Here is a 27,078-nt window from a genome sequence, read left to right as displayed (position 1 = left end):
GACACAGAGAAAACCATCCAACCCCACGGAACACGGCCACTTACAGAGTCAGCTGGTCTACAGAGAACTCGAAGCCTTTCTCGGGAAGCTGCATTCTGAAGATGTCAGCCGCTCCCCACCCCTTCACAAGTGGCAGCATGGTCACTTGGCCAGGGAAAAGGCAGGGAAAGAACAAAGCAGTGGGCTCTCTATTTTATTTTTCACTCTGCAGCCAGAGGTCAAATGCGTGTGCTGTGATGCTGGGTTTCCTCCTTGATGAGCAAAAGCTGGGAGGTGAAGAGCTGAAATGGGCACTTGCCAGGGGCCTCCTCCCTTCAGGCCTCGCCTCCAGGAGCTCATGTGCCAGTTCAGTGGCAGAGCCTACACCTCCCCCGCAGCCTTTGACACTGACAATCAGCTCTGAAGCCAGGCAGGCCGAGTAAGGGCACCCTGTGCTGCCTCTCTCAGCCTGGCTGTTCTAAAGTGTCCCTTAGGGTAAAAAGAAAAGAAGAGGGGAGCGGGTTGCTCTTTGAGATGTCGCTGATTTTTTTTTTCCTTTTGTTAGCAAAAGTGCTCATAGTTGCTGGTGAGGCAAACTTTTACATAAATAACTTTCCTTTTTCCATTCAACATACTTGAATGACTAAAAAGCTATGAGAACTCTGGCAAATGTAAAAGTAATCAACAACAAAACAGCAGATATTTATGTGCTGAGCTTTATTCAGAATGCTCCATGTATATGAGTTCAGTTAATCCTCACAGCAGCGCATATTATCCCCACTTTACAGAAGAGACTGAAGCTGGAGACACTCAGCAATTCATCCAAGGTCATTAAGGCACTGTCCCTCTACTCAAGTTATGTACAGTTTCACCTGTGCTTGGAGGGGCATGCATAAATAGAAAACAGGGTAGTAAGAAAAAACAGGTACGTAAAATGCTTGCAACTTTCGGCCAACATTGAATGGGATCTTCAGAGGAAGGAGAACCATAACCAGCTTGTAGGTCAGACAGCAGGTAGCAGCCTATAGGAAGCACCTCAGATAATTGCATTCATCCAACAAATTCACTTATTCAATAAATATTTACTGAATGCTAACTAACTATGTGCCAGGGGCTGTTCTAACTTGAAATCAAATCAAGAGAGCAATCAATATATAGACAGGAAAGGCTGGATTTAGAGTTAAAAAAAAAAATCTCGAAGAGAAAGACACTGACAGACGCGAACAAGCTGCGCATGAGGCCCTAATCACTTATGGAGTGGGAAGGGGCAGAGGTGTGCCCTCCTTGCACAGACCTACCTCTCCACCTTCAGCAGCCCAAATGCTCACCACTGGACCCTTAGAGCTGACCACAGTGCCCATTAGAGAGCCAGAGCTCAAGAAGTCCTCATGGAATAAATGAGCATAAGGCTGTTAGTGAATGTGGTGATCTACATGGTCACATGCAGAGATGCCTAGAGCATGGCAACGTGCCACTCGGCCGTTCCCTGTGCTCTGGTGGGTCGGTGGGTGCTGCCAAGCTGGCCAGCCCCCTGGCCTGACACTAGAGGTCTAGTGTGAGCAGGCCCAATGCAGGCTTCATTTCCTTATGCTTCTGCAACCAGGAGAGTGCATGTGGGTGCATGCGTGGGTGTGGGACTAAAGTGCAATGAGTCCCTGCCCAGGAATCGCTTGTTCCCTGGGGGAAGGGCAGGCTCAGAGGAAGGCCCTAGATGAACACTGCTTTCCCTTTTCACCTCTACAGGTGGTTCTTAGATATTTTTGCATCTAGGATTCTGCCATACCAACACTCCATTCATCCCCTCCTTCCACTACCGTAAAAAACCCTCAACTGAATTAATGAGGAGGGAAATGACCTGTTTTTGATGAGCCATGTCAAAGAAATGTGGGCAGCCTTGTTTAGATCTCATAAACGGAGGCACTATGATAAGCAGGCGGAACCCTGGCTAGGGCTCAGGCACCCTGCTTTGCGGCACTGCCTAATAAGTCAGCTAAGCATGCACACTAAATGCACTAGGCAAGCTGCAACTTACAGCAATTTTTTTCAAGCCAACAGAACATAATTCATCTATTGTTTTAAATACAGGATTTTCATAAAGTAGGGTATCTTTGTGTACTGCATTTTTTAGATGCACATATCTCACCACCTAAAATAAGGAATTCTCCAAGTTTACGGTTTTTAATAATTTTTCTAACAGTGATCCACAGCCTAAGAGGAGGTTCTAGGTCAGTGAGGTTCTGAGAGCTTACCTAAACATGTGTATGAGCGTTTATGGAAAACTTGTTTCTCTGATGAGATCCTTAAAGGAGCTGGATCTGAAGAACTAGAGAACTTGTGCTTAGAATATATCCTGAGTTTAGCATCCTGCAATGTTATAAAACTTTCCAGGGTAAAGGCTGAGGAGTTTCTTTTTGGGGTAATGAAAATGCTGTAAAGTTGATTATGGTAATAGATACACAACTCTGTAAATATACTAAAAGCCATTGAGTTGTATACCTTAAATGGGTAAAATGAATGACATGTACATTATACAAAGCTGTTAAAAAAAAACACAAGGCTTTCCAGGAAGACTCCTGTTACTCTGCAATGAATTCCCCAAACTAACATGTTAATAAACAGAAGAGTACTTACTCTCTTGAATATCAAAAAATACCTACTTGATTATCTGAAGACAACAACAGCAACGGAATTCCCTTTCAACTGTACTCTTTCAGTAAGCAGGAAGCAACATGATATCTTGATTTTCAGTCAGAAGCAGCCAGACTTAATACGAATTTCCTAGTCAGCAAGATCAACTGGAGACTAAGTGGTCATCTGCATAAACTCTTCCCCTCCTGAAGCCCAAGGATTTATGCAAGATAAGTGTTTTTTCCCTGTAGTCCTTAGTCAAAAGTTTCCGTGAAAACGGTGGGCCCATCGTCTCCTCTGAAAAAGAGTCACACCCTTCATTTCCCCTCACCGAGTGCATGTTACTCATGAAAGAATTCACTGACAAGGATGTCTTCCAGCTTAAGGGGAAAAATAGAATGAAAAAGCCTACTACTCTCCCTCCTCCAGCACCCTCAAACACTTAAGTTCTAAAACAATGTGTGTTGTCCAGGTCTCCCGTTTTCAGGATGTCCAAAGCTGGAACATAAAGGAGCTTCAGTTCATGTGCAGCCACCAGAAGCCTCCAGCAGCTTGAAAAGGCACCGCTACCTGCCTGCAATGAGTTTGTATTACTTGCTTCAAATGAATCGATTTAGACCCTCAATCAAAACTCCGTGTTCTGAACAATCTGAAGATCACAATCCACATGGAAGCTGTTTATACAGGATGGCTGTTTCCATCATTCCCCTAGGGAGTAAAGCATATAACTATTTTTTTCCAATAGAATAAACTTCAGCCCCAGGGTCCGACCTTTCCTCCTAGTAACTAGAGCCAGCTTCTTACTTATATTCCTATCACAAGAAACTTTTCTAGTGTGATACTGCCATAACCCCCTCAAAAGAGGTGATATAAGAGGATTAAAAATCAGGTTGCAAAAAATTATGTTTTTCGATAGGAAAAGGTTACTTACAATCTCTAAATTACCAGTCTCTAAAAGCTTCCAACTCAGTTTTCTTACTGCATCCATCACAGTTTTCAAGGACAAGTGAGGAAAAATATATAACCAAGTAGGAGATGATTGATTAGATTGCCAGAAAATAACCAGTATTATTTTATTATAATAGGTGGAAGTACTACAAGTTAACTACCATACTCTCTGCATTGGTCTATGCAAACATCTTCAACAAAAAACCTTTAAGTATTCAGTATCACTTGCAATTCTAAAAACTCCCAAATATCATCCCTCCAAAAGACCAGATAGATTCCAGTACTGAGTACTGGATCACCTTAAAACGTCAGGATCTGAAGACATGATGTCTCCTAATTTAGCAGCACATTTGAATAGGTGTTCTGATAATATATGGATAAAGTTTTAAAGACTATTTTAAAAAGGTCACTGATTAGGAAGCTGATGCTTAATAAACCAAGTTGCAAGAGGAACTTCAAAACCATCTGTGTTGTGATGCGTAAATATTCTCGTTGACTCCCATACACTCTGTAAACGGAAGACCTCAGAGTCTGACAGGACAAGAGCTGCCTGAAAGCAGGAGCTGTCTAGTTCACCACCACGTCCCCAGCACGTGCCAGGCACCTAGTAGGTAAGCACTCAATGCATTTTTGTTAAATGAATGAGTGTCGTTGAATAAATGAACTGTAGGAATAGTTTCTAAAAGTCAAAGGTTCAAGGAGAGATCCTTTTTCAGTAAAGATCTTAACATGTAATATTATGTTTGTACAGATTTAAAATTCGTCTGTTATGCCTTAAATATCACTAAAATTATCTTTTGTTTATCAAGAACAAAATGCACCAAATGCAGAGAAAATGGGCCCTGATTCAGCTGAATCTCACAGAACATTTTAAAAGGGGGAAACTGAGAATGAGAGCTATCACACCACAGCATACTGAGCAGCAAAAACTGGATATGCATATTTGATAACAATGCTCTCCAAAATTGTCAGTGTTCTCCATTTCAGCGAGGTAAGCATTTTTTCAGTCTATTGACTTTAAAAGTTTTCCTTCTGGTGTAGCCAAGAACTTACAGATTTCTCTTGTTGTAGTCCTCCCAAACTTTCCCACAACTTACCTGTGTGGCTTTTTACCAGAATTCCTTTTATTTGGAAAGTTCTTCTCTTTCCTCCTACCCCTAAATGCTAACTAAAAGCATCCTCCTCCTAAATACTGTCCTTTCTCATTTTATAGAAGCTTCATTTCCTTGAAGCCTGGTCTATTTCCTGAAGCTAAATTCACTGTGCTCTATAAAAGTGAAAATAAAATCATTCAAACCAGTCAAGCACAAAATCACCTACCAACTTGTACCTTCTGCCTGTTGTTCATCCCAACATGCCTTTCTAGTGGCACGCTTCTGTTCCTTTCACCCTTCTGGTAACTGTTTTCCAATTGGAAAAATTTTTCCTCTCCAGTCCACAAATCCTAAATCATACGTAGCCTAAAATTTTCTGCTATTAATTCTGTTCCCCAAGGCTAAAAAACCTTGATAAATGAAAGGAACTATGGGCAGAAATTAGCTTACTTGCAATACCAGTATTTTAATGTGCTGCATTATAACCCTTTGCATATATGTCGCCAGGAAGTGAATAGACAGAAATACGAAGGAAGGCACTTTACAAATACTCCATAAAGGTTACTGCATGCCCTGGCTGGCATGGCTCAGTGGATTGAGCACTGGTCAGAGAGCCTAAAGGTCTTGCTGGTTCCATTCCCAGTCAGGGCACATGCCTGGGTTGCAGGCCAGGTCCCAAGATGGGGGCATGCAAGAGGCAATCAATTGATGTTTCTCTCCCTCTCTTTCTCCACTCTCCTCCCTCTAAAAATAAATAAATATTATTTCATTTGTGTGTCCTAATAACCTTGAGAGGCACGCAGGACAGGCACTTATTAACCCATTTACATATGACAAAACTGAATATCAAAAAAGTTAAGTGACTCGCGCTCCAATGTCACATGACCAGCAAGTGTCAGCCAAAACCCCTATCGTAGCAGTCTTGCCTCTTCCAACCCAAAGGCCATCTATTATATACTCTCTGTATGTCTCTTTCATATAGCCAAGGAGAAACTTCCTAGAGATTGAGCACTACAAAGGGACGATGTCCCTCTGACTTTTGGAACACCATCTCCTTTTGGCTAACAAGCCAGAAAGCCACCTTCAACCTTCCTAACAGGAAACGATGCCTATTTCTTCTATATTCCACCCTCAACAACTACTTCTTTCCAAAATAATTTCCAACAGTTCCTATTTTAAAGGGACTTACTCAGAAGGCACTAATAGTCCAAAAACTTTGCATCAGCATATGATTCTCTCAATAAAGTTCAGGACTGATGCAACATTTCTGTCTCAGATTTTACAGCTAAAATGACAAGAACACTGAAGAGTCAAAAATTATGCAAGACAAGGCTACTTTTTTTTTTTTAACTCCAACACATCTGCCTCTATGGGTCTCCTGTGAGTCATTGTCTTTTGTGTTCAGTCATCATAGGAACTGCCATTCTCTCTATTCTAAATTATTTTCCTTAAAGAAAAGTTCTGCAATAGAAAAAGAATTCTATTATATCTTTCTTCTCCTTGCTGAAGCACTGACCCCTTAATTTAGTGCCTCAAATACCATGTTGTCCCAATTTTCATCACTACCATTTTACACAGAGAGGCAAAGTAAGGTTGCAATTCATTCATTTATTCATTCAACAAACACATGAAATCCTATCAGACGCCAGGGACTAGGACTGAAAAATGAACAAGAAGTATCCCTCCTCTCACAGCCTGGTGGTGAGGAAAACTAAAGAAGTAATTACAGAATAAGCTGATCAATATTAAGGTGGAGGTGAGCACATGGCTTGGGGCAGCGGCCATCATGGAATGATTCCTGGAAGAAGTGACCTGTGAGCATTTATATGCATCTCTTTATTTATTCTCATTATAAAATAAACCTGAAAGATTCAACACCACTCCTTAAAAGGTTATTAGATTTACTTGCCAATAGTCAAGTCAAAAATCTAATTTAATAGCAAAATTTATTGATTCTCTGCCCCAAATTTCAACCCTTAACTCATACTCCCTTAGCACAAATTACAGAGGGTTTAACATTCTGTCCTATACACTACTCTGCCTTCTCACAAGTCCATAGAACAGGATTAAAGATGTGTACAATGAAATAAAATGTATTTTTAAAAAATACAATCATTTTCCTAACTGGAAATGAACACTGAACAATCCAAGCCCCACAAAGCATGGCTGTCAGAAGAGGAAACTGAGGTTCAAAAGTCCCACTTCAAGACAACAGAATAAAAGGTCTCTTTGAAGTCACCAGAACAGCTTGAACAAAAGAGAAACAGAAGGCTATTGTGGGGACTTAGCCTCCAGATGATGAACCCCAAACACACTGCAATGGTAAATAAACAAGCCTCTGAGCAGGAATCTCATTCAGTGACCTAACAAAACATTACAATTTAAGGAATCTCTTCCCATTCATTATTTCCCGAAGTTCCACTGCTTGCAGCTCCTGTTTTCTTTCCTAGTTCCTGGGTTTATTACTTGTAAATTATAATGTATAGTGTGCTTTCCAAAAAAGGTACAGGCAAATGAAAACAACCATGGTTTTAAAGCCACATAAAAGACAGTATATGTAACGTAAATGAACTCTGCCAGTGTTTACTATGAGGACCTATTACTCCTTTATACTACTCCAGTGGATTTTAAACTCCAATGAATGCTACCACTGCCCACTAAATAGCAGGTTAGAGTCAGGAAGGAGCACATTCACACACCTGCCTCAGCAGGACTCCAGACTGCCTCCCCCACGGTTTCCCAGTGCCTCGGCCAAGCACCTGACCTGGAAATGTGGCTGCAGACCCCAGCCTCTTTCGTTCAGCTGACCCAGCAAGCAGGCTCTGAAGTCCCGTTGCCATTTGGCCCGACACACCCTCCTCCCCACCACTTAGGTCCCCAGCGGAAAGGAGGCAAACTCGGCGGCCTCAAAGAGAAGGCTGGCGGCGGGTATAAAGGGAGGGGAGGGTCCTGAACGGTCAGTTTAACCGCCCGGCCCTAGGAGCCCAGCCCCACCCCCAACTCGGAGTCCCCTCCAGGGCACCGCCGAGCCCCTCCCGCTCTTTGGCCCCGGGGGCTGCGATCCCAACCGTCGAGCCTTCCGGACCTTAGCGAGAGCCTGGGCCCCGGGGGCCCAGACCTAGAGCCACCGCCGCCCCAAAGCCCTCCCGGCCTGGGCCGCCGACCCCTGCCCTCGTCCCCGCCCGCCCGGGCTTCCCTGCCCAGCCTCCCGCAGCCTCTCGCGGCCCGGGGCCGCCCCGCGCCGTCTGTCCAACCGGCGGGCCGCGCACCGTGTGGGACTGCAGGCTCTGGCTCGCCTCGATGGCTGCTGTCAGCGGCACCGTGTCGTCCAGCAGCACCTTGCCGGCCGGCGGCTTCTCCATGAAGGCCATCCCGGGACGCCGGTCCGCCACCGCCTCGGGACCAGGGGCAGGAACCACAGGCGCCGACTCCCGCCGTCCGCCCGGCTCTGCCGCCGCCGCTGTCAACACGCGCCGCCCCACGCGCCGCAGCCACCCGCCCGGCCCGCGGGGTCCTAACGCCGACCGTCCCCACCGCCGCTGCTGTCATCACTGGCCGCCGTTCTCGCCGCTGCCTCCCGCGGGGTCCTAGCGCCAAACTTCCGCATCGAGAGGCCCTGGACCCGCCCCTCCGAGATCCTCGCAGCTGCAACTCACACCGGGTACCCTTGGCTCCGGTCCTCTGACCGGGGACACTTTACTCTAAGCCATCGCGTCCAAAGACCCTCAGATCCGAAGACACTGCGTCCTCAGCCCTGCGATCCAGGTACCCTCAGGCCCAGTTGGGCTTTTCACGTTAGGCCCTCAAAAGCTGGGACTGTCAGGCTTGAAACCTTTACAATTGGACTTTTGCCACCCAGTCCTTTGAGATCCAAGGACCCTAAGACTCAGTAAAAAAAAAAGGCCTTCAAGGATGAGACTCTCAGTCTGCACCCTGCAGATCCAGAGATTTTTCTAAAACAAGTCCTTCCAATTCAGGTTTTACGGGAACTTCTGCACCTCACTCTTCAAACCCAAAAACCTAAGAGCTGGGCCTTCAAAATTAGATCTCACAGCTGGAGCCCTTGGACTGCAGAACCCTCAGCCCCATGCTCTGAATTAACTGGGAACCCTAAAAAATGGGCACTGGTCCAGGGACTACCAGCCTCTAACCTTAGCCCCAGCTCTTAGCTCAGTCCACAAATCCTTCAACCCAGAGAACCCTCAAACATGACCCCTCACTTGAGGTCCTCAGTCCCACTGTACCAGCTCTAAGAACCTCAAACCCAGAGCCAGAGAACTTTGCGCCCACCTTCGTCCCAAAGTCTGTCTGAACCCAAGGCCACAGTCCTGGCACTCCTTACAACCTCAAGCCTCCCCCCACCACCCCTACCCCCCCCACACACACATAGAGATCCCACCCACACTGGTCTCTCCCAGGGCAGTATCCCAGGATCAGTTAGACTTGGAATTAGACAACCAGGATCTCCAGGGCTCTGGCATTTACCAGCTGCGTGACCTTGAATAAGTTACTCAACCTCTCTGAGCCTAGCTCTCCTTCTGTAAGATAAACATACTTGTATGGAAAGTTTGGTATGAAGAATGCAGTAGGATGGGAAGGGGCTTGGCACATAATAAAAGCTCAAATGATATTTCTTTCTTCAGTTCACATAATGGAGGGCTTCTAACTCTTAAATTTGTATCCCCTAAATTTATACATTACAGACAACAAGAGAACAGTTTCTTGGTAACACCACCACCACCCAAAACAATTTGACATCACAGCAAATGCCTAAACCATATCTAACTGGTACCCTCTCCAGATCTCAAACTTAATGGGATTGTTGGGCAACACCAAGTGGCAAAGGAGCCTTGACAGACTTACACAGGGGCTAAGACCCAGTGGATAAAAATGTGAAGAGGAAAACATGGAACTTACTGATTCAGTCCTAAAATAATAGGAGCTCTTCCTTCATTGTTTTTGTCCCAGTGTGTTTAAAAGCATCAGTCTATTAAAACAAAATCATTTCCATTTAGAGAGGATTCAACTTTTAAATTTTATTTCTTTAAGGCAAATGGATTATTTCATTGCCATAATATGACACCCAAATTCTGCTTTAATCATTTCTCCTGTCATGTGGACTGACCATAACAAAGCTCTTCTTGCATGCTGCTGGTAGAAGTATAAATTGGTCCAACCTTTCTGAAAGGCATTTATTCATGCAACAGTTATTTACTGAGTATTTACCATATAATAAGCCTGGTGCTGGGATTTGACAATATATATCAAGGGCTTTGAAAATGTTCTCAACCAGTAATTCTGCCTCTAGGAGGGTACCCTAAGGAAATGATCAGAGATCAGTGGGACTATAGAGCATGTGAAGAAAAGTATCTAACAATAGGGAACTGGACAAATTGTGGTCAACATAATTGAAATATTTTGCAATGATTAAAAATCAGATTATCAAAATAATCAGATTATCAAAGAATATTTAATGATGTTGAGAAATGCTCTTGATATAATAGTAAGTTTAAAACAAAAAAGGAAACAATACGTTTGGCTTTTAGAACACAGGTTTGAACTGCCCCAGTCCACTTATCCGTGGATTTTTTTCAATAAATATAAGTCAGCCTTCAGTATCATCCCCAGTTTTGCATTCACAGACTGAACCAACCGTGGATCAAAAACAGTATGTTTAATCCAGGGTTGGGAATCTGCAGATACAGGGGGCCGATTGTATGCACTCCCCACACCATTTTACATAAGGGACTTGAGCAACTGCAAATTTGGATATCCATGGGGGGTCCTGGAACCAACCCCCTTGGATACCAAGGGTTGACTGTGATTAAGTTTTAGGGGAATCAAATGTTACATGTGGATTTTCAATTCCATGGGAGTCAGTGTCCCTAACCCCTGTGTTATTCAAGAGTCAACTAACTGTACATGCATTTGTATGATCCCAAGTTTTAAAAATATTTATAGGAAAAACCCCACAAGAAGATACACCAAAATATTATCTTAGGGTGTCTAGGAAGTGGCATCATGATGTCTGCCATTTTTATGCTCTTGTTTTTCTAAAATGTCTATAATGAAGATATTTTGTGTGATTAGGGGGGAAAAAGATCTTACAAAGTACAAAGGTCATAAAATAACAACCTTGTCTAGTCTTCCTTACTAGGAAAAGGAAACTGAAAGTGAGCAACCAAGTACTTGATGGGATGAAGCCAGAAACTACCAACTCTCGGTCTGGCCTTTCCCTTTCTCTGAAAAGCCACAGAAGCAAGCCCCTCAGAATAAATACAGTGGTGAACCTTATAATTTCATTTTCATTTTCCCAAAGCAGTGCCTTGTCAGTAATTCTCTGAGGATTTTGGACTTAACTGGATCCCTAGATTCACTGGAGACCAGGCTCCAAACTCTGTGAGTGCCTCAACATCTGTTCCACTTTCGAACTAGTTCACACAGCATCTGCAGAAACCCTCCCCGTGTAGGGCTGAGCTGAATCAAATCAGTTTTGCTTCCAGTCTGTCAGTCTGGGCAAAACTAATGAGGTATGCAGTACCTTAGTTTTTGCCATGTACCCTACAACTAATGGCTATCAAGGGAAAAAGATTTATATTCTTATATGTTGCCAAAGGTTAGATGTCCCACAGGTTATCTAACAACTTGACATTTGGCCAGATCGGCTAAAGATGAATTTTTTTAATGATGCTGCTAGACCTGGCAACTGCTCCACAAATCAAATCATAGAAACTTGTGGAAAACTCAGTGCTTCCTAAGTGGCATTACCTCTCAACTCAAAAGTTTTATTTCTTAAAATATTCATGATCTGGAAAGACAAAATTCAACTCACATTTGATCATTTTTATTTCCCTTATGTGTGCATATTGCCCATCACATCACAGAGGAATGTTCCCAGGGTATATAGGTCACATAAACTGTGTTATAGCTAAGAGCCACCTAGAAATTGTCTATGGGACTTCCTATTAATTCAGTTCTATTTATGTAGTGTCAACATTAGTCTTGGGTTTTCTTGTGATTTTGAACTTAGATGTTTTGCTAGTTGATTTTGCTCCAACCTGAAATTTCACTGAAGATGTTGGGAATTCTTGTCTCTGCTGTAATTCAAATGAAAACAAGCCAAGAACAGAGGAAGTAAAACATCTGGGACTCTGGAGATACTCAGTTGCAGCCCAAAAGTAATTCCACCGTGCTCCAATTCCGCTCAGATAGAGCCAGTTGATAAGTTATGCCAACACATGAGGCATTCAGAGTGGCACAGCTGCTCAGAGTGACAGTCAACCCTTGGTAGAGTATGTTTTAATATAAAAATTTAATAAGTGTAATTTAATAGCAATTTTCTTTGAGAGTAAATTGGTCTCTGAATCATACTCTAAGAACATAAAAGAAAATGGCTAATAATTTAGTGCAAAATGAAAACCTGTGGTTACCTAAGAGGTACTGTTGTGCACTTAGCACTTTGTTTTTCTAGACAAATACGTAAGTCCACGAGATGAATGCTGGCTGTGGTAAGGCTTTCTCCCTGTTGTTACCAAAGATCTGCTGCTCAGAAAAAGAAACAAGTGGCATTTTACCAATCTGAAATGTTTCTAATAGAATATAAAAATCTGTTAAGCAATTTTCCAGTACATTAGGCTGAAATTGCTTAAGATGAGTCTATTTTCCCGGGACAATCAAACACTGCATACATTGCAGTCTTATAATGCCCCTATGTGGAAACTGTTAGCACAATTTGGCCTGCTATTTTAGTCACTTCATTTGTACTCACTTCCATGTAAGTACAAATGTGACCTCACATAGTCAAGGCCACCTCTGTTACCTGGGAGAGGATTTCCTAATGTGAGGATCCCCCATGTTTCCATTAGAAGTCATTCTTTTTGGCAGCTCATATGTACAGGGTTCAAAATGGGAAAGCCAACCTGCCAGTTTTCCTTATAGCCTAGCCACCTTTAACAAAGCTGGTTTGAGAATCTAGGCTCCAAGTAAAAATAAGTCATTTACGGGAAAGCACCCCTAACGTCTTGCCTACTTGTCTCTTCCAACTTTTTACTGATTTAAAGAGATCAAAGACCATGACAACTACGGAGCACTAAAAAAATGGAAATGACTTTGAGAAACTACTCTTGAGTTACACAGTATAAGCTAACAGCGAGTTCTGACATTCCACCCTACCCCACCATACATGGCGTGTACATTTTTCATATTTAGAGTAACCCATTCAATAATTCTGCTCTGAAGACAAGTAATCACTGAGTGTCCACTTAGAAAAAGGGTAGGAATAGGGATGGCTGGAAGCTATGAAGTAATAGTATACAGGAACACGCTATAATTGTAGCAGGGAATAAGATCGAGAACATTCTGAATACAAAAAGAAAAATCTATAGAACAATGTTTCCAAATACTTAATGCCACATGAGAAGGTACTATTATAGAAACAGACAATGCCCTAGTAACAGAAACATTATGAGACACACAGGGTGATGGAAAAAAAGAAATGCTTTGGAGTCGGGTCAGCCTTTTTGAATGTCAGCTCTACTGCATACTAACTGCACAACCGTGGGCAAGCCACACAGCATTAGTCTGTTTCCTTGCCTATAAAATGGAACAGTGTAAGATTAACTTCACAGTTATTCAAAGGATTAGTTAATGTAGAAAATTGGCTCATTGGGTATTGAAAAAATGGTAGCTATTATTAATGATCATATCACAGCCCACTTATGAATCTACACTTCAAGACGGCTAAGTCACAGAAAATGAGTTCTGTAGGAGAATTTAAATATGGCTTCAAGTCCGTATTTTGTGCAAGTTCCCATTTTTCCAATGTTGTAACAAATTTTCAACATGTGTAGTGTTTTATCTATTAGCAAACCTTTTTCAGGTGCATCTGAGCCTGTGAATGCTGCCCATTCTGAAACTCATGAGAATGGTATTCATGCTTGTCAAGTTGATTTTGGTTATTTTCATCTTGGTCACAAACTAGTGTATCGTACAATATTAAACGGGTTTAAAATACTCACTTTATACACACCACTGCCCTCTAGTGACTAGAATAATTCTTTCAAATAACCCATTTAGTTGTTCCCTTAATGTGAAAAAGTATAATAAAAATCTAGTTACTGATCTACTAGCAGGAGGAAAAATCTTTTTCCAGGAAACGTGGGTTGATCCAACCAACTACACCTGATCTTACCTCCCTGATCAAAGCATCTAGCTGTGGTCAGAGCCACCATCTAAAGCCACAGAGCACAGGTGGACCACGTGTTATGTTCCATTACAGATTGTCTTAAAAGGGTTAGCTGTGGTGGAGATGACCATTAAATCCTAATATATTGAGCACATTTTCTCTGCAACACACCTCAGCTCTTAAGAACTTGGCCTCCACAATATTCCTTATACGTTTTATTTATAATTTTATTTTTACAAGCATATATTATTTATATAAAGGGGCAACCCACAATATTTTCAAGGAAGAGAGAAAATAATCTGGATTACTAAAATAGAAACTTTGCACTCAAGATCTATTCCAGGTTTAGAATACCAAGAGATTGGTTGACATCATAAAGATTGGGCTGTTTACCTGTGGGCCAGTTAGCTTTAAACTTAGGCTAACCTCCTTCACAGAGCAGAATGGACAATAGTAGTAGCTACTGGTCACAGGCAAGGCCTTGTGTTTTGCTATTTGTGTCTATCATCTTCAACAATCCTGTGTGGTGTTATTACCCCCATTTTATAGATTAGACCAAGAGTTTACATAACTGAGTCCAAGTCTGCATATAAACCTTTTTCTGATAGCAGGAAAACCATCTGAAAGGCAAGTACCACCTGAAGGTTAGACAAGATGCCATCTTGGTGTAAACAGTAACAAATTACAAAAAACTCTGACCCAGAAACTGCTGAAGAACAGTATTCAAGGCTATTTACTGGTAAAAGATAGGTGTTCAAAGATGATCCAACTTCTTTTGTTGCCTTCAATAAAAGTACTAGCTAGCTATAGAGTCAGTGAGAAATTTATTCTATATATAGTTAAATTTGTGTCATCCAAATGAAAATTTAACTTGGTTCAAAATCCTAAAAGTAGAACCTTTAGCTACATTATAACATTTCCAATATTTTTTCAATTTTACAAACCTAGACATGATAAATATACTCAAGTATGCATGAAGCATTAAGGCCAAATTATCAAGTAGGCATGTGAACACCTTGCTGCCTGCTCCCCTCCCCCGTATAGGAGATGCTGGATCTGCTGGCCATTCCTTGTTGAAGAATAGCAATGTTTTCCTCAGAGGCACTTCAGTAACAGTGACACTGATGTCTGAGCTTGCATCTTTAAACACATATATCAGGATTTGGGAGCTTCTGGAACCATAACTTTAACCCAGCCTTCCATAACAGTCTTTTCACTTTCTCTTACAAAACATGACACAGCAATAACAGCAATGAACTGCTTCAGCCTTTTCACTTCCGCAGAAGCTAAAACAACTTCTCCAACATATAAAGGGGCTGGAAAGTTAATTTCCTGGGAAAGAAATACACAGCCTGGTCCTGGCATTTTAGTACCCAGGAGAGCTGAAATAAGTCCATTGATCAAAACTCCATGTACAATTGTCTTTCCAAACTTGGTGTGTTTTGCAAAATCTTCATTTAAATGCAAAGGATTGACATCCCCCGTTAATTCTGAGAAGGCAACCACATCCCTCTGTGTGAAGGCCCTGCTGAGTTCAGCCCGGTCTCCAACTCTGATGTGCTTTTGCTGAAAGTGCTGCCTTCTTACAACTAGCTGGTTCATGCAGATTCCCCTCTGAAGCCTACTCCACCAAAGACGATGGCTGGAAATTACTGGCAACATCTTCAGCACCCTCAGATTCTATCAACAGGAGCGTTTGGCCTGCTTCAGTCTTCAAACATGCTGGCACATGCTTTGGCAAGCTGAGGGATGTTTCTGGAAATTGAGGACTATTCAATCCAATACTAATTCTCTACTATTACCGGATAACGCAAGGAGAAAGGGAGAGACCTGTAGGATGAAGAAAAATGTTAACACAGTATCAGGAGAAAATTGCACTGAAACACAGGGCAATGTAGAAACATACTCAGTTTTATAGGATAAGCCAAGCAGATGCAGTAGCATTTTTAATGAGCATCTTGCAAGGTAGCATTAGGTAAGTGGTCATGATAAGCTCAGTAAGAGCATTCCGATACAGAAGGCACTAGTCATTATGCAATAAAGGAAAAGTTAAGATTTTCCCACAAGTGTTCCAAGTTTTATCCCAAAACTCCTCCCATATAATCTAAGTGCTTTGTGTAACGTTGCTAGAAGCAATGAAATTATGGATTCCTCCTGCCTCCCTTAGGTGGGTGATGTTAATCAAACGAGATTTATGTAAGCACAAAAATGGAACACACATTATAAAGCAGTTTGATCAACTACTCAGCCTTGTTTGGAATATGTGAAGGAACAGCCTTTACCTGAATCACTTTGAAAGCGCATTTCTTGCCTTTATAGGATCCTAAAAGGGTCAAAGAGCTCCACAGTTTGACAAGACCACTGTGGAAACATTAAGAAAGCATTAAGGAAGATTCATCCCTACAATATCTCCCTAGTACTTTTGTTTGTGGTCGTCCAGAAAACCTAATTTAAATGAGAAAAATTTAAAGCACAGTGTATCACAGGCAAAGAATTAAATGAACCTCAATCCGGAATGTTTCTAAAATATTTCTGAGTTTACCACCATCATTTGGGAAACACTAAAGTTATAGGCAAATCACAAGTTTTGCTCTCTAGGGTGTAAGCTCCTGCCAAATGAATGTTCATATTCTCCCTAGTTTAAACTTCCAAAAGCTGTTCACAGTTCACAATGGCAAAGCTCTTCTTATTCACAGAACAGAGCTTTTTTTGCTCTATTCCCCCATCTGTCTCTCTTCTGTGTTATGCTAGAAATGCTTTACTGTCTGTTGTACCTGCTACATATTCTCAAGATGGCTGACAAGGTCTTCTCTTCATAGGTTATGACATCCAAGGGTAAAGCAGCATCAACCTAAGTATGAAATAATGCTATTAGCAGACTTACTACCATCATCAATCTTGAACTCTAGTAACTAATCCTGTTAATTGCTCTTCTCCTCCAAAAAGCAGTATTTTATTTAATGGTGCTGAAGTACTGGGCCTGCTTATTTAGGACTCCCCCTTGCCAGGAATGTTCTTCCTGTAACTTTTCACATTGCTAATGTTTCTTTTATTTTTAATCTTTATTTATTTTGAGAGAGGGAGGAGGAGAGAGAGAGGGCGAGAAACATCGAGTTGTTGTTCCACCTACTTATGCATTAATTGGCTGACTCTTGTTATGTACCCCGACCAGGGACTGAACCCCAACCAAGGACTGAACCCATAATTCAGGCACATCAGGACGATGCTCCAACCAACTGAGCTGTGTGGCCAGGGCTACTAGTATCTCTTCACCCTTTAAATCTTCATTTAAATTGCTCCTTCCCAGATCCCCAAGATTAAGCTCAATCACTTGCTATGCTCGCTCACATACAGGACCCACACATTTCCTCTTCCATTATATTCATCATGCTTGCCATCAACCGTTCAACATGGTTGCCTCCTAAACCTAACCAAGACCATTAATCCATGAGACAGAGGCCATGTCTGCTTGCTTATAGGAAGCAGGTTTTATACCTGAAATAGAGATGAACAGATTTTTTTCCTTAAACTTATTTCTAATTATTTTATTTTATTGAATTTATTGGGGTGACACTATTAATAAAATTATATAGGTTTCAGGTGTACAATTCTACAATGCATTCTCTGAATATTGTATTGTGTGTTCACCATCCCAAGCTTTTTCTTAAATTTTTGATTTTAAAAAATTAGAGTCATGGAAGATTGCAAAGAAACGCACAGGAAGGCCCCATGCACCCTTTACCCTGCCTCCCCCAGAGTAAACATCTTGCATAACTATAGTATGGTATCAAAACCAGGAAACTGAAATTGATAAACCAGAGTTAATTCAGATTTTACCAGTTATACATGCACTCATATTTGTTAGCTTGCGTGTGTGTATATGTAGTTCTATGCAATTTTACCACATAGGTGGTTTCATGTAACCACCACAATCAAGATAAAGAACTATACCACCACCGGCTCTCTCCTTCTACTCCTTTACAGCCATACCTACTCCTCCTTGACATCCCTAACCCTAGGCAACCACTAATCTTTCTCCAGATTATATAATTATGCTATTTTAAGAAAATTACGTAAATAAAATCACCGAGTATGTTATTATTTGGGATTGTCTTCTTCACTTAGCAAAAACTCTCTGGGGATTTAGTCAAGTTGTGTGTATCAATAGTGTGTACATTTTTATTATTTAGTATATTCCATGATATAAATGTATTATAGTTTAACTATTCACCCACTGAAGAACATCTCGCTTACTTCTGTTTTTGGGCTCTTACTAATAAAGCTTCTATGAATGTGCATATATATATTTTTGTGTGAATGTTAAGTTTTTCTCAAGGATAAATACTCAGGTATGCAATTGCTGAGCTGCACGGTAGGTACATATTTAGTCTGTTTAAGAAACTGCTGAACTGTGTTTCAAAGAGGCTGTACCATTTTACATTCCTAACACCAATGTATGACTAATTCAGTTTCTCCATATCCTCATCAGAATTTAGTGTTATCATTATTTTTTATTTGTCATTCTGTTAGGTGTATAGTGATATTTTATTGTGTTTTTAATGTGCATTTCCCTAATGGCTGATGATGTTTCACTCATGTACATCTTTGCCAACTGTACATCCTTTTGAGTAAAATGTCTATTCATGTCTTTTGCCCATTTTCTTAATTGTATTTTTGGTATTTTCTTAATTGTACAATTTGAGTTTTGAGAGTTCTTTACACATTCTAGATATTAGTCCTTTGTCAGATATGTGGTTTGCAAGTATTTTCCCTCAGTCTGTAATTTGTCTTTTCATCCTCTTAACTGAGTCTTTTGTAGAATTAAAGTTTTTAATTTTGATGAGATGCTTAGGAGATTTTGATTTAATAGAGTATATGAATCAAGAAATATTTCCTGGTAATTATCTTAGCTCTCTCTCAAAACTCTGTTTTCAAGTGAATGCTAGAACAAGACTGCTCAGAGTGCTGGTCTCTGATAAGATAGGCAGCTGCATCAGAATGTAAATCAACAATACCAGTGAGTGTACTGTTTGGTTCAGCTCAGTTTTGTTCACAAGGAGACTTTCTCAGTAAAGGAAGTGGTGTGCTGATTTACATTCTACTGTGAGCCACAGATCTTCAAAATGGGCAAAAAGACAAGTTTGCAGGTTGTCAGCCTGAACCCCACTTTGAGGAGCACTGCACTAAAATAAACGTTTGTCTAACAAATTCCTTGTTAAAAAGAAGGCATACTGAACATACCTACCAAAATTTCATCATTTCTTAAAGTCTGCTTCTGAAATTTCAAATATGGTTTTAAAGTTTTAAAATGTTTAGAAAAGTATTCTTTCAGTATTTACTACAAAGATCTTAGGAGTGTTCAATCTACCAAGTGATTCCATACCTCCCCAAATAGGTCCTTCAGGGCTGAAAGAAGCAGCTGCTTGAACTGTGCAGCATTCAGTCCAACTGCACGATCTTGAAATTCTCTGTAAAAACATGAAAAAGAAAAATATGTTGTATTAAATTGTATGCTATTGAGAGTCATACAAAAATAATACTAAAAAATAGAACTGAGGAGACTGAACTTACAGACAGACTTTCATGTAGTGGTGCTCTGAGGGATTTTTGTAAACTACTCTTTCATATGTGGCAGCTGGGGCTGGCATCTTTTCTAGTGCTGGTTACACCTATGTTAAAAGTCAAGATGGTTAGAAATTAGCAAGGTACACTCTGTTTTTCACTTTTTAAATAAGAATTTGACCTATTTGATTTTTTAAAGAACTCCTAAGGACAGTAACATCCAATTTTGGTCAAACTAAGGTTACTCATGCAGACACAAAGGAAGTTTCTATATTTTATATTTCAACCTATTATATTCTTATTTAAATTCTAATACTATAATCCCACCAAATATTTTTCCTTACTGAGTACCCAGCTCTGTGCTAAATGCTTCATGTGCCTGAAGTCATGTCTTCAAAATGATCATATGAGATAAAAGCTATTGCTATTCCCATTTTTGAGAGGATAAGGAGGCTTCACAAAAATACATAACTGCCCAAGGGCATACAGAAATTCCAACCACTCCTGACTGCCCTCAGGACCACTCTGGTATGCCTCTTAATTTAAAAAGGTAAAAGCAAAAAGAGCAAAATCTGGGATCTGAAGGCCCTCGCCTTGTTTACTGTCAGTCAACACAGAACACGAACAGGAGAATGAGGTGGTAGGTAGTTCTGTTGTCGCCACCCATGCTGGATCTGCAAATTTTTTCAGTCCAGGGATTAGGTCAGCACAGGTCTATCTGGCAACCCTATGAAAGGCTGAGCAGCAAGGGGTTTGAGAGGAGGAATTCCTGGAATGCACACTCAATGCCATTTTTCACAGATCTGAAACTCTGAAGAACCCAAAACATGCTGATCTCCCCAGAGATCCTTGGCTCCAGCCCTACCTCATTCTCCCTCTGGATAGATCCTATTCAGCCTTCACATTTTAGCTTTGAGTTCACCTCTTCCAGGAGGTTCATCTCTTCAGGGAGGCCTTCTTTGACACTCTATTCTAGGTTAGGTTCCCTTGTTATACAATCTCTTAACACTGTCCATTTGTTTAATATCTAGTTCCCCCACTAAAGGGACCAAGAAACCTGAGGCCCAACCAAGGAAAGGGATTTATCAAAAGTAACAAAGCTATACAACAGCACTTGCAAAGCCCTCTGTGGATCAGGCCCAATTCCAACCACTAACAAATGATGGCCACTAGAGGAAATGAGAAGTCAGGGTCAAGGAGTTATATCCACCTATCCAGTGGACAAACGTATTTACTTTGTCTAGCACAGAGTAGGTATTCAACACTTACTGAATACATGATTGAATGAATGGTGGAAGTGTTAGGTCTATATGTTCAAGAATATCTTTGGTTTTAGGACCACAATGATGATTACCTGGTGCTTCTTTTCCAATCACTGGTCTTCCCTCACAAGAAGGGCAGGGAATTATTTCATTCATTGCCTGAAGCATGATAGGTGTTTTTAGGTGTTACTGTCTGCCTTGATGGCATTAACTGCTTGAGGTAGGGGGAATGAGATTGGACCTAGGGTTTAGGATTCCAATAACAATGAAGACTTACGGAGTATTCTGGAAATGGATAGTGGTGATAGTCGTACAACATGAGAGTGTACTTAATGCCAACGAACTGTACATTAAAAAAAAAAGACTTGAAGAGCAAGTACTGAGCTGTCACCTCTGGCTAGACAAGCCTAAACTTCAGGGTCAACGATAACACTGCCCTCTACAGGCTGTCCCGAGACCTAAAAGGTTGATGCCTGGGAAGCCCGTATTCACCAGGCTCACCATAAAAAAGTGTGCCCTTCTATACTCATTGCCATCAAGGTCTTTGAAGTTAAGCCTTTTTAATGGCTACTCCTGTGTTCAAAACCTTGCAGTCGTTCCCGGTTCACTCAGATAAGCCAAAGTCCCTCACGTCCTGCCATTTTCCCCTGCTCAATCTCTTCCACCACACAGGCCTCCTAGCTCTTCACACACCAGTTTCCCTCCCGCCTCTGGGCCCCGCTCCTAGCGTTTCCACAAGCTGGGAATACTCTTTCTCCAGATAGCCACATGGCTCACTCCCTAGCTTCCTTCATGGCTTTGCTCAAAACTCACCCTCTATTTGGTCCAGTGGCTATCAAATACGGCAACTCCCCACACCCCCATGCACTTGCTCGACTCTTCTCACAGCACTTTCCCCTTTGGAGCATAACTATGTAATTCTTATTTGTGTTCCCCTCTCCGTCCCCACAGAATGTACACTTCACAAGAAACAGGGATCAGTGTGGTTCACTTTCCCAAGAACGTCAAACAGGGCAGCACACACGGTAAGTATTTTACATATATACACATATATGTAATGTTTGAACTAAACCAATTTTTTTTAAGCACTTTGCCTACGCAGGACTTTGTTCGACAAACGTCAGCTCTGTATTTAGCGCCCACCTGACACCCGGCGCACGCACTCTGCACACGTGGTCCCGCTCAGACCTCGCAGCCACCCTCAGCTTCCGCGACCGCGCTGCGGAGAGGCCCAACAAGATTCGCGGCCGAGCGTATCCTACCGCCCGCCGCGTCCTCCGCCGGGGCGGAGAGATACTTCTATTAGATCGGCGCCGTCCGCCACACCCGCTTGCGCATGCGGCTTGGTTGCGTTTCCTGCGTCCCCAGCGCGGCCGACTGAACCCACCCAGAGAAAGCACCCTCTTTGCTGTGGTCTTCCCCTACCCGCTCTCCGCCGGACTATGCTGATGCCTCCCTGACTCCTGTTCACGGAAAGAATCCGCCAAGGCCCGGAGCTTCCCTATTGGGGCCCGAGCCTGGGCCGAGAAACACCGGGTGTTTATTTTTGGCTTCCGCCTGCTCCGCCTCCCGGATGCGTGACTGCTAGGCACGGATATGACGTCACTGCGCGGCGTCCTAAGGATCGGGGCGGGAATTTCGGTCCGGCGCGGAGGCTCGCTGGCCTAGGTGCACTCTGGTGCCCAATTAGGACGAAGCCGTGTGTGCAAATACCTTTATGGGATACAGGACTCGGGGTATATTTATTCGGTCTTCACAGCCATTTATTTATCCATGCACGCATTCAGTGTGCAAATTTATATCTAGCATTTCTTCTGCTGAGCACCTCTTATGTCAAGCACTCCTCAACGACAGGGCTCGCTGCAGTTGGAACCACTCCTATTGCGGCTCTCAAACCACAGTAGGTGTTCAGTCTGAGTTGACATAAAAAGACCCAGATGGTTCCATCTACAAATGGTAGCCAAGTTTTATCTATGCATTTATTTATTAAGTTCTATAATGTGCTAGGTACTGGCGACTCATTGAAACACAAGAAGATACAGCTTCTATTATCATGAAACATAGTGTTTGTATTTAAAAGTAACAGGTAATAATCACTGGCTGGTATGGCTCAGTGGATTGAGTGCCGGCCTGTGAACTAACTGATAGGCTGCAGGTTTGATTTCCAGTCAGGGCACATACCAGGGTTCCCGGCCAGGTCCCCAGTTGGGGGCGTGCAAGAGGGAACCGATCCATGTATGTTTTTGTCTGGTACATTGATTTTTCTCTCCCTTTCTCTCTCCCTTCGTCTCTCTCTAAAAATAAATAAATATTATTTTTTAAATCACAAAAGTAACAGCTAATATTTATCAAGCGCGGGTTGAGTCAAGGCACTATACAAAAAACTTTACACGTGTTATCTCATGGAACTCCAACATAATCCTAAGGTAGTTATTATGTCCATCCCCGTTTTGCAGCGGTGGAAACTGAGGCCCAAGAAGCTAAGTTACTCGCCCAAAATCACGCAATTATAAGTAAGTGGTGGAGTGGGCCATCTGACTAGATGGTGCCCTCCTCACTGTACCTTATTACCATTAACTGTGTGATATTGTTAGGCAGGATAGATAGCAAACCAAGGCAGAGACAGGGAGAGAGAGAGACAACTCACTCATTAATTCAGCAGTCCTGAGCCTGGTCAGCTAAGATTGCTGAGATGTTCAAAAATCACAAGAAAAAGCATGATAGCACAGGAGGAGGGGCAGACATGAACTTATGTATGTATCCTTTCCACTATCTGTGAAAGAAAGCCTTTGAAGCGTGTATTAATCCCAAGATCTAGAGAGGAGAGGAGGAGAAAGAAACTAGAAGCTGGTTCCAAGCATAAAACCCCTAAAAATCCCAGTAGTCAGAGTACTCAGATTAGCTGGGTGCCCCCTTGCAGCTTCATGCTCAAGTGTATTTCATAAATAAACTTACTATATCATTTCCACTCTATGTGTGGCCTCTTGCCTGAATTGCCTTGTAAGCAAGACAAGAGCCAGGGAGGGGGAGCCCCCTAACTTGAGTCTCCCCAGTAACAGTATGAGTGAGGGTGTATGTGGGAAGAGGCTGGGGCTGCCAAATCTTGAGTGTAAGCCCCATGAGGGTGGGGCCTTGTCTGTGTTGGCTTACCACTGCATTTCAGTGCTTGGCACCCAACACTTATTTACTGAAAGCAGTAGTTTGCAAATGGCTGTGCTAATTTTGCCTGGGTTGGAGGCAAATGGTTGCCTTGCACAGCTAAGCCTGAGCCTGCGGGCATGCTCTGTCTCATTTCTTTTCTCAAAATCCCACTGTCTGCTGTTTTCTGAAGCTTCCGTCCTTGGCTGTGGCCATGTTCTCCACTTTGCCCATGTAGCTTCTGCTTCCCTTCCTTCACCCCTCAGAGGAGACAGGACTTGTTCCAGATCTAAGGAGAGGCAGAGGAAATCAACGCAGACCTAGAAACAGTGGCATTTTGTTTCTCAAAAGAGCTTGGGTTTTAGAAGCTGCCAAAATTTGCTTCAGGTCTATCCTTTGCCACTTATTTGGCTTCCTCATATGTCATATGGAGAGAATAGTAGCATCTCCCTCAGAGTGAGGAAAAGACAGTAAAGTATCTGGCAGCCAGGAAACACCCTGGAATGGGAGGGAGTTTCCTAAACTAGCTGCCTGGCAAACCCAAATGGATTTGGCTAGAGCCGAGAAGCATTCGCAACTTTGAGGGGAAAAAAGGCAAGAAGGAGGCCAAAGGAGAATGGCAGTCCCTTAACATCCATAACCATGGTTCTCCATGGAAATCATATCCATTTATGTCAGTAGATTGTGAAGACAGGACAAAGGAAATGAAAATATCAGAAGTTAAAATTTCTGCTATTGTTTCCATTTAGGGAGATCCACCAAGTGCTAGATAGTTTACTCACATTATTGTCCTATTGGGTTGGCCAAAAAAGTTCGTTTATTTTTTTTCCATAAAATGGCTCTAGTAGTGCTTAGTTGTCTTTAACTGCATTCAAAACAATTTTGTTAGACTGTATTGTGACATATCACAATATGTCACATATTGTGTCATATCAGCATGCGTTTAAAAAAATTTACCAAAATTAGTGAATTTTTTGTGAAGCAATTTTAATATGAAAATGGAAGAAAATATGCAACACTTTTGGTATATAATGCTTTATTATTTCACTAAAAGTAAAAACAAGTGCAGAAAAAGGTGCATTGTATAGAGAAGGTGTTGTGACTAATCAAACATGTCAAAAGTGATTTTCTAAGTTTCATTCTAGGGATTTCTCACTGGACAATGATGCTCCACAGTCAGGTAGACCACTTGAAGTTGATAGCAATCAAATGAAGACATTAATTGAGAACAATCAGTGTTATACCATGCAGGAGATAGCCAACAGAGTCAAAATATCCAAATTAATAAAATTATTGATGAAAATGAAAAATGTGTCTTTATTTTACCGGAAACACTAAACAGACATTTTGGCTAACCCAGTATCTACCTGGCAGTACGCTATCATCTTTCACAGATGAGGAAAAAGTAGCTTGAAGAGGATGTCGTTTGTCTAAGGTGGTGAGAAGCACCAGAGCCTAAAACGCTGTATTTCATTCCTGCCACGTGAATGCTGGAACCTGCTCCTTTTGTAACCACAGAACAAGCTCAGAAATGGTCCTATCCTTTTTAATGAGATACTAAGTTGCTTTTCAGAGACAATAGACCAAGACTCCAAGTCATGCAGATGGGTAATGCACAAAGGAGAGAAATTTGACCTTCCCCTATACCTGGAACCAAAGAACCACCCCCCCCCCCCACTGATGCACACACAACTAAAGGACCTGGACATAACTAGAACTTAAACACTGAAACCCTTTCCGAACAAGGGTCTATTGTCCAGCAAGATCCAGTGTTCACACCCCTTTACAAGAAATGGCCAAGTTCCAAGTTTCCTCAGTTAAAACTTGCCGCACTGGTGCTTCAGCATACCTGTTCCTCCCAACCCATTAAAAACCCTTAATTTAGTCCAGTGAGCAAGATGGATTTGAGACACTATTAGGTCTCCCATCTTCTTAGTTTGGTGTCTTCTTGATCAACAAAACTTTCCTTACTCCAAACCCTGACATATTGAGTTTTGACCCATCAGGGACAAGAACTTCGGTCTGCTAACAGTTCAAGGCAAACTTGAATATTATCACCAAACAGGAAACTTGGAAAAGCAGGCAGTGCTTTGGAGTCCCTAGAAGCCAAGCCTGAGACAGGGTTCTTTGTGGACATTATTATTAGTGCACAGGAACAGGGAAGGGATGGACAGCTCCCAAGTGAAATACATAAGGAAAAATGGAAGCAGGATGGGGCAGAGGAAGAAGCTATGCAAGATGTGGGTTCAGCTGAAGTCAAGCTCAGCCTCATCCCATGGGAGCGCTGGAGCATAGGTGACAGGAGAAAGCTTTCAGCCTTGGAGGTAAGAAGGCCAAGCCTTCATACTCCCCTCGTCAGTCATTGGTTGCCACCTTTAGGGTTGCCGGATTTAGCAAGAAAAAATAAATACAGGTTGTGCAGTTAAATTTGAGTTTCAGAGAAACAATGAATAGGATATCTTTGTACTAAAAAAGCATTTGTTTCTCTGAAACTAAATTTAGCTGGGCATCTTGTATTTTATCTGGCAACCCTGGGAGGTGAGAGAAGAGAATGAGGCATGACATCTTAGGCACCTCCAGTTGTCTGAGGGTGGTTCTCGGGAGGAAGGGGACATCTATGAACCTTCTGCAGCCAACACTCATAGCAGGTGGGGGGTGGGTGCAGCCATCAATAAAGGGGACCTGGGAAGGACAGCAGCTCCCACTATGGACAGGGACTCTGAGGACGGCTCACCAGCTAATGTTAGAAGAATAGAAGTTCCTGCCCAAACTGGTAAGTCTAAGCCATGCCCATCAGCCCGGAGAGCCGCAGGTCACCCTAGCCCCTGGCCACCTCCATGAGGGTGTTTTCACTCCTGCGGAGTCATTCCCCTGCTTGTGTTGGAGTTGGAGCCAGGTTATTTAACTTCATCTCATCCAGCATTTCTGAAATGTATTTAAATAATGGAGGAGCCTTTCCCTAGAAACCTCTCCCTTACAAAGGCCCCTGGATGGAGAATCTGGGGAGGGGATGACTACCTGTACTTAAGCAGCCTGTTTCTAGAGGGCCCAAGATCCTTATCCAGAGATCCTTGCCTAGGGAATCAGTGGTCCGCACCCCCACTTTCTCTGGAGGACTCTGCATCCCCATTACAGGAATCTGGGATCTCTGTGGGTTCTGGCTTATAAAAGCCCCCAAGTATAGAGGTAGGTGAAAAGGGTAAGCAAGGAGTGGAGTGGGAAACAGTAATGTCCAGTATGATCCTATTTATGTTAAAAAACAAACAAACAAACAAACAACCCA

General features: G+C 42.3%; 3 protein-coding genes across 13 annotated transcripts in view; all 3 read right to left on the bottom strand.

Moving 5' to 3' along the window:
• Positions 1–8,123, bottom strand: part of PXK (PX domain containing serine/threonine kinase like) — a 70,404-nt gene extending 62,281 nt beyond the window's left edge. For all 4 annotated transcript variants that reach the window (XM_054595543.1, XM_054595544.1, XM_054595545.1 and 1 more), the window contains exon 1: positions 7,919–8,123. In XM_054595543.1, coding sequence (XP_054451518.1) covers positions 7,919–8,020 — 102 coding nt within the window. In that variant the 5' untranslated portion in view covers positions 8,021–8,123. The remainder of the gene's footprint in view (positions 1–7,918) is intronic.
• Positions 8,124–14,046: 5,923 nt separating this feature from the next.
• On the bottom strand, positions 14,047–15,495 carry HTD2 (hydroxyacyl-thioester dehydratase type 2). Its single transcript, XM_054595815.1, has one exon. It carries the CDS (start codon positions 15,493–15,495, stop codon positions 14,989–14,991), a length of 507 nt encoding a protein of 168 aa, XP_054451790.1. The 3' UTR covers positions 14,047–14,988.
• Positions 15,496–15,532: 37 nt separating this feature from the next.
• Positions 15,533–22,234, bottom strand: RPP14 (ribonuclease P/MRP subunit p14). 8 transcript variants are annotated; one of them, XM_054595819.1, is made up of 8 exons: positions 22,083–22,234; positions 20,935–21,000; positions 20,750–20,816; positions 19,405–19,502; positions 19,217–19,301; positions 16,608–16,684; positions 16,116–16,194; positions 15,533–15,663 (listed from the first exon to the last, which is right to left on the bottom strand). In XM_054595819.1, exons 4-8 carry the CDS (start codon positions 19,479–19,481, stop codon positions 15,607–15,609), a joined length of 375 nt encoding a protein of 124 aa, XP_054451794.1. In that variant the 5' UTR covers positions 19,482–19,502; positions 20,750–20,816; positions 20,935–21,000; positions 22,083–22,234; the 3' UTR covers positions 15,533–15,606. The 8 variants fall into 8 exon arrangements, with proteins under 8 accessions (XP_054451794.1, XP_054451797.1, XP_054451793.1 ...); XM_054595822.1 differs by having other exon boundaries at positions 20,750–20,780; XM_054595818.1 differs by lacking the exon at positions 20,750–20,816.
• Between the last annotated feature and the right edge of the window lie 4,844 nt (positions 22,235–27,078).

This window comes from Pteronotus mesoamericanus, unplaced genomic scaffold (genome assembly GCF_021234165.1).
Source record: "Pteronotus mesoamericanus isolate MK-2021 breed Mesoamerican mustached bat unplaced genomic scaffold, CSHL_Meso_final scaffold_54, whole genome shotgun sequence".
Taxonomy (NCBI): Eukaryota; Metazoa; Chordata; class Mammalia; order Chiroptera; family Mormoopidae; genus Pteronotus; species Pteronotus mesoamericanus.
The sequence above is the reverse complement of the archived record's forward strand: the minus strand, read 5'-3'. Positions and strand labels throughout refer to the sequence as shown.

Excerpts from the sequence above, each read along its gene's own strand:
- HTD2 (XM_054595815.1), bottom strand. The coding sequence starts at position 15,495 with ATGTTGCCAGTAATTTCCAGCCATCGTCTTTGGTGGAGTAGGCTTCAG.
- RPP14 (XM_054595819.1), bottom strand. The coding sequence starts at position 19,481 with ATGCCAGCCCCAGCTGCCACATATGAAAGAGTAGTTTACAAAAATCCC. Across the intron at positions 19,302-19,404 it reads CACTACATGAAAGTCTGTCT|AGAATTTCAAGATCGTGCAG; the intron begins GTAAGTTCAGTC and ends ATGTTTTTACAG. Across the intron at positions 15,664-16,115 it reads GCGCTTTCAAAGTGATTCAG|GTCTCTCCCTTTCTCCTTGC; the intron begins GTAAAGGCTGTT and ends TTCATCCTACAG.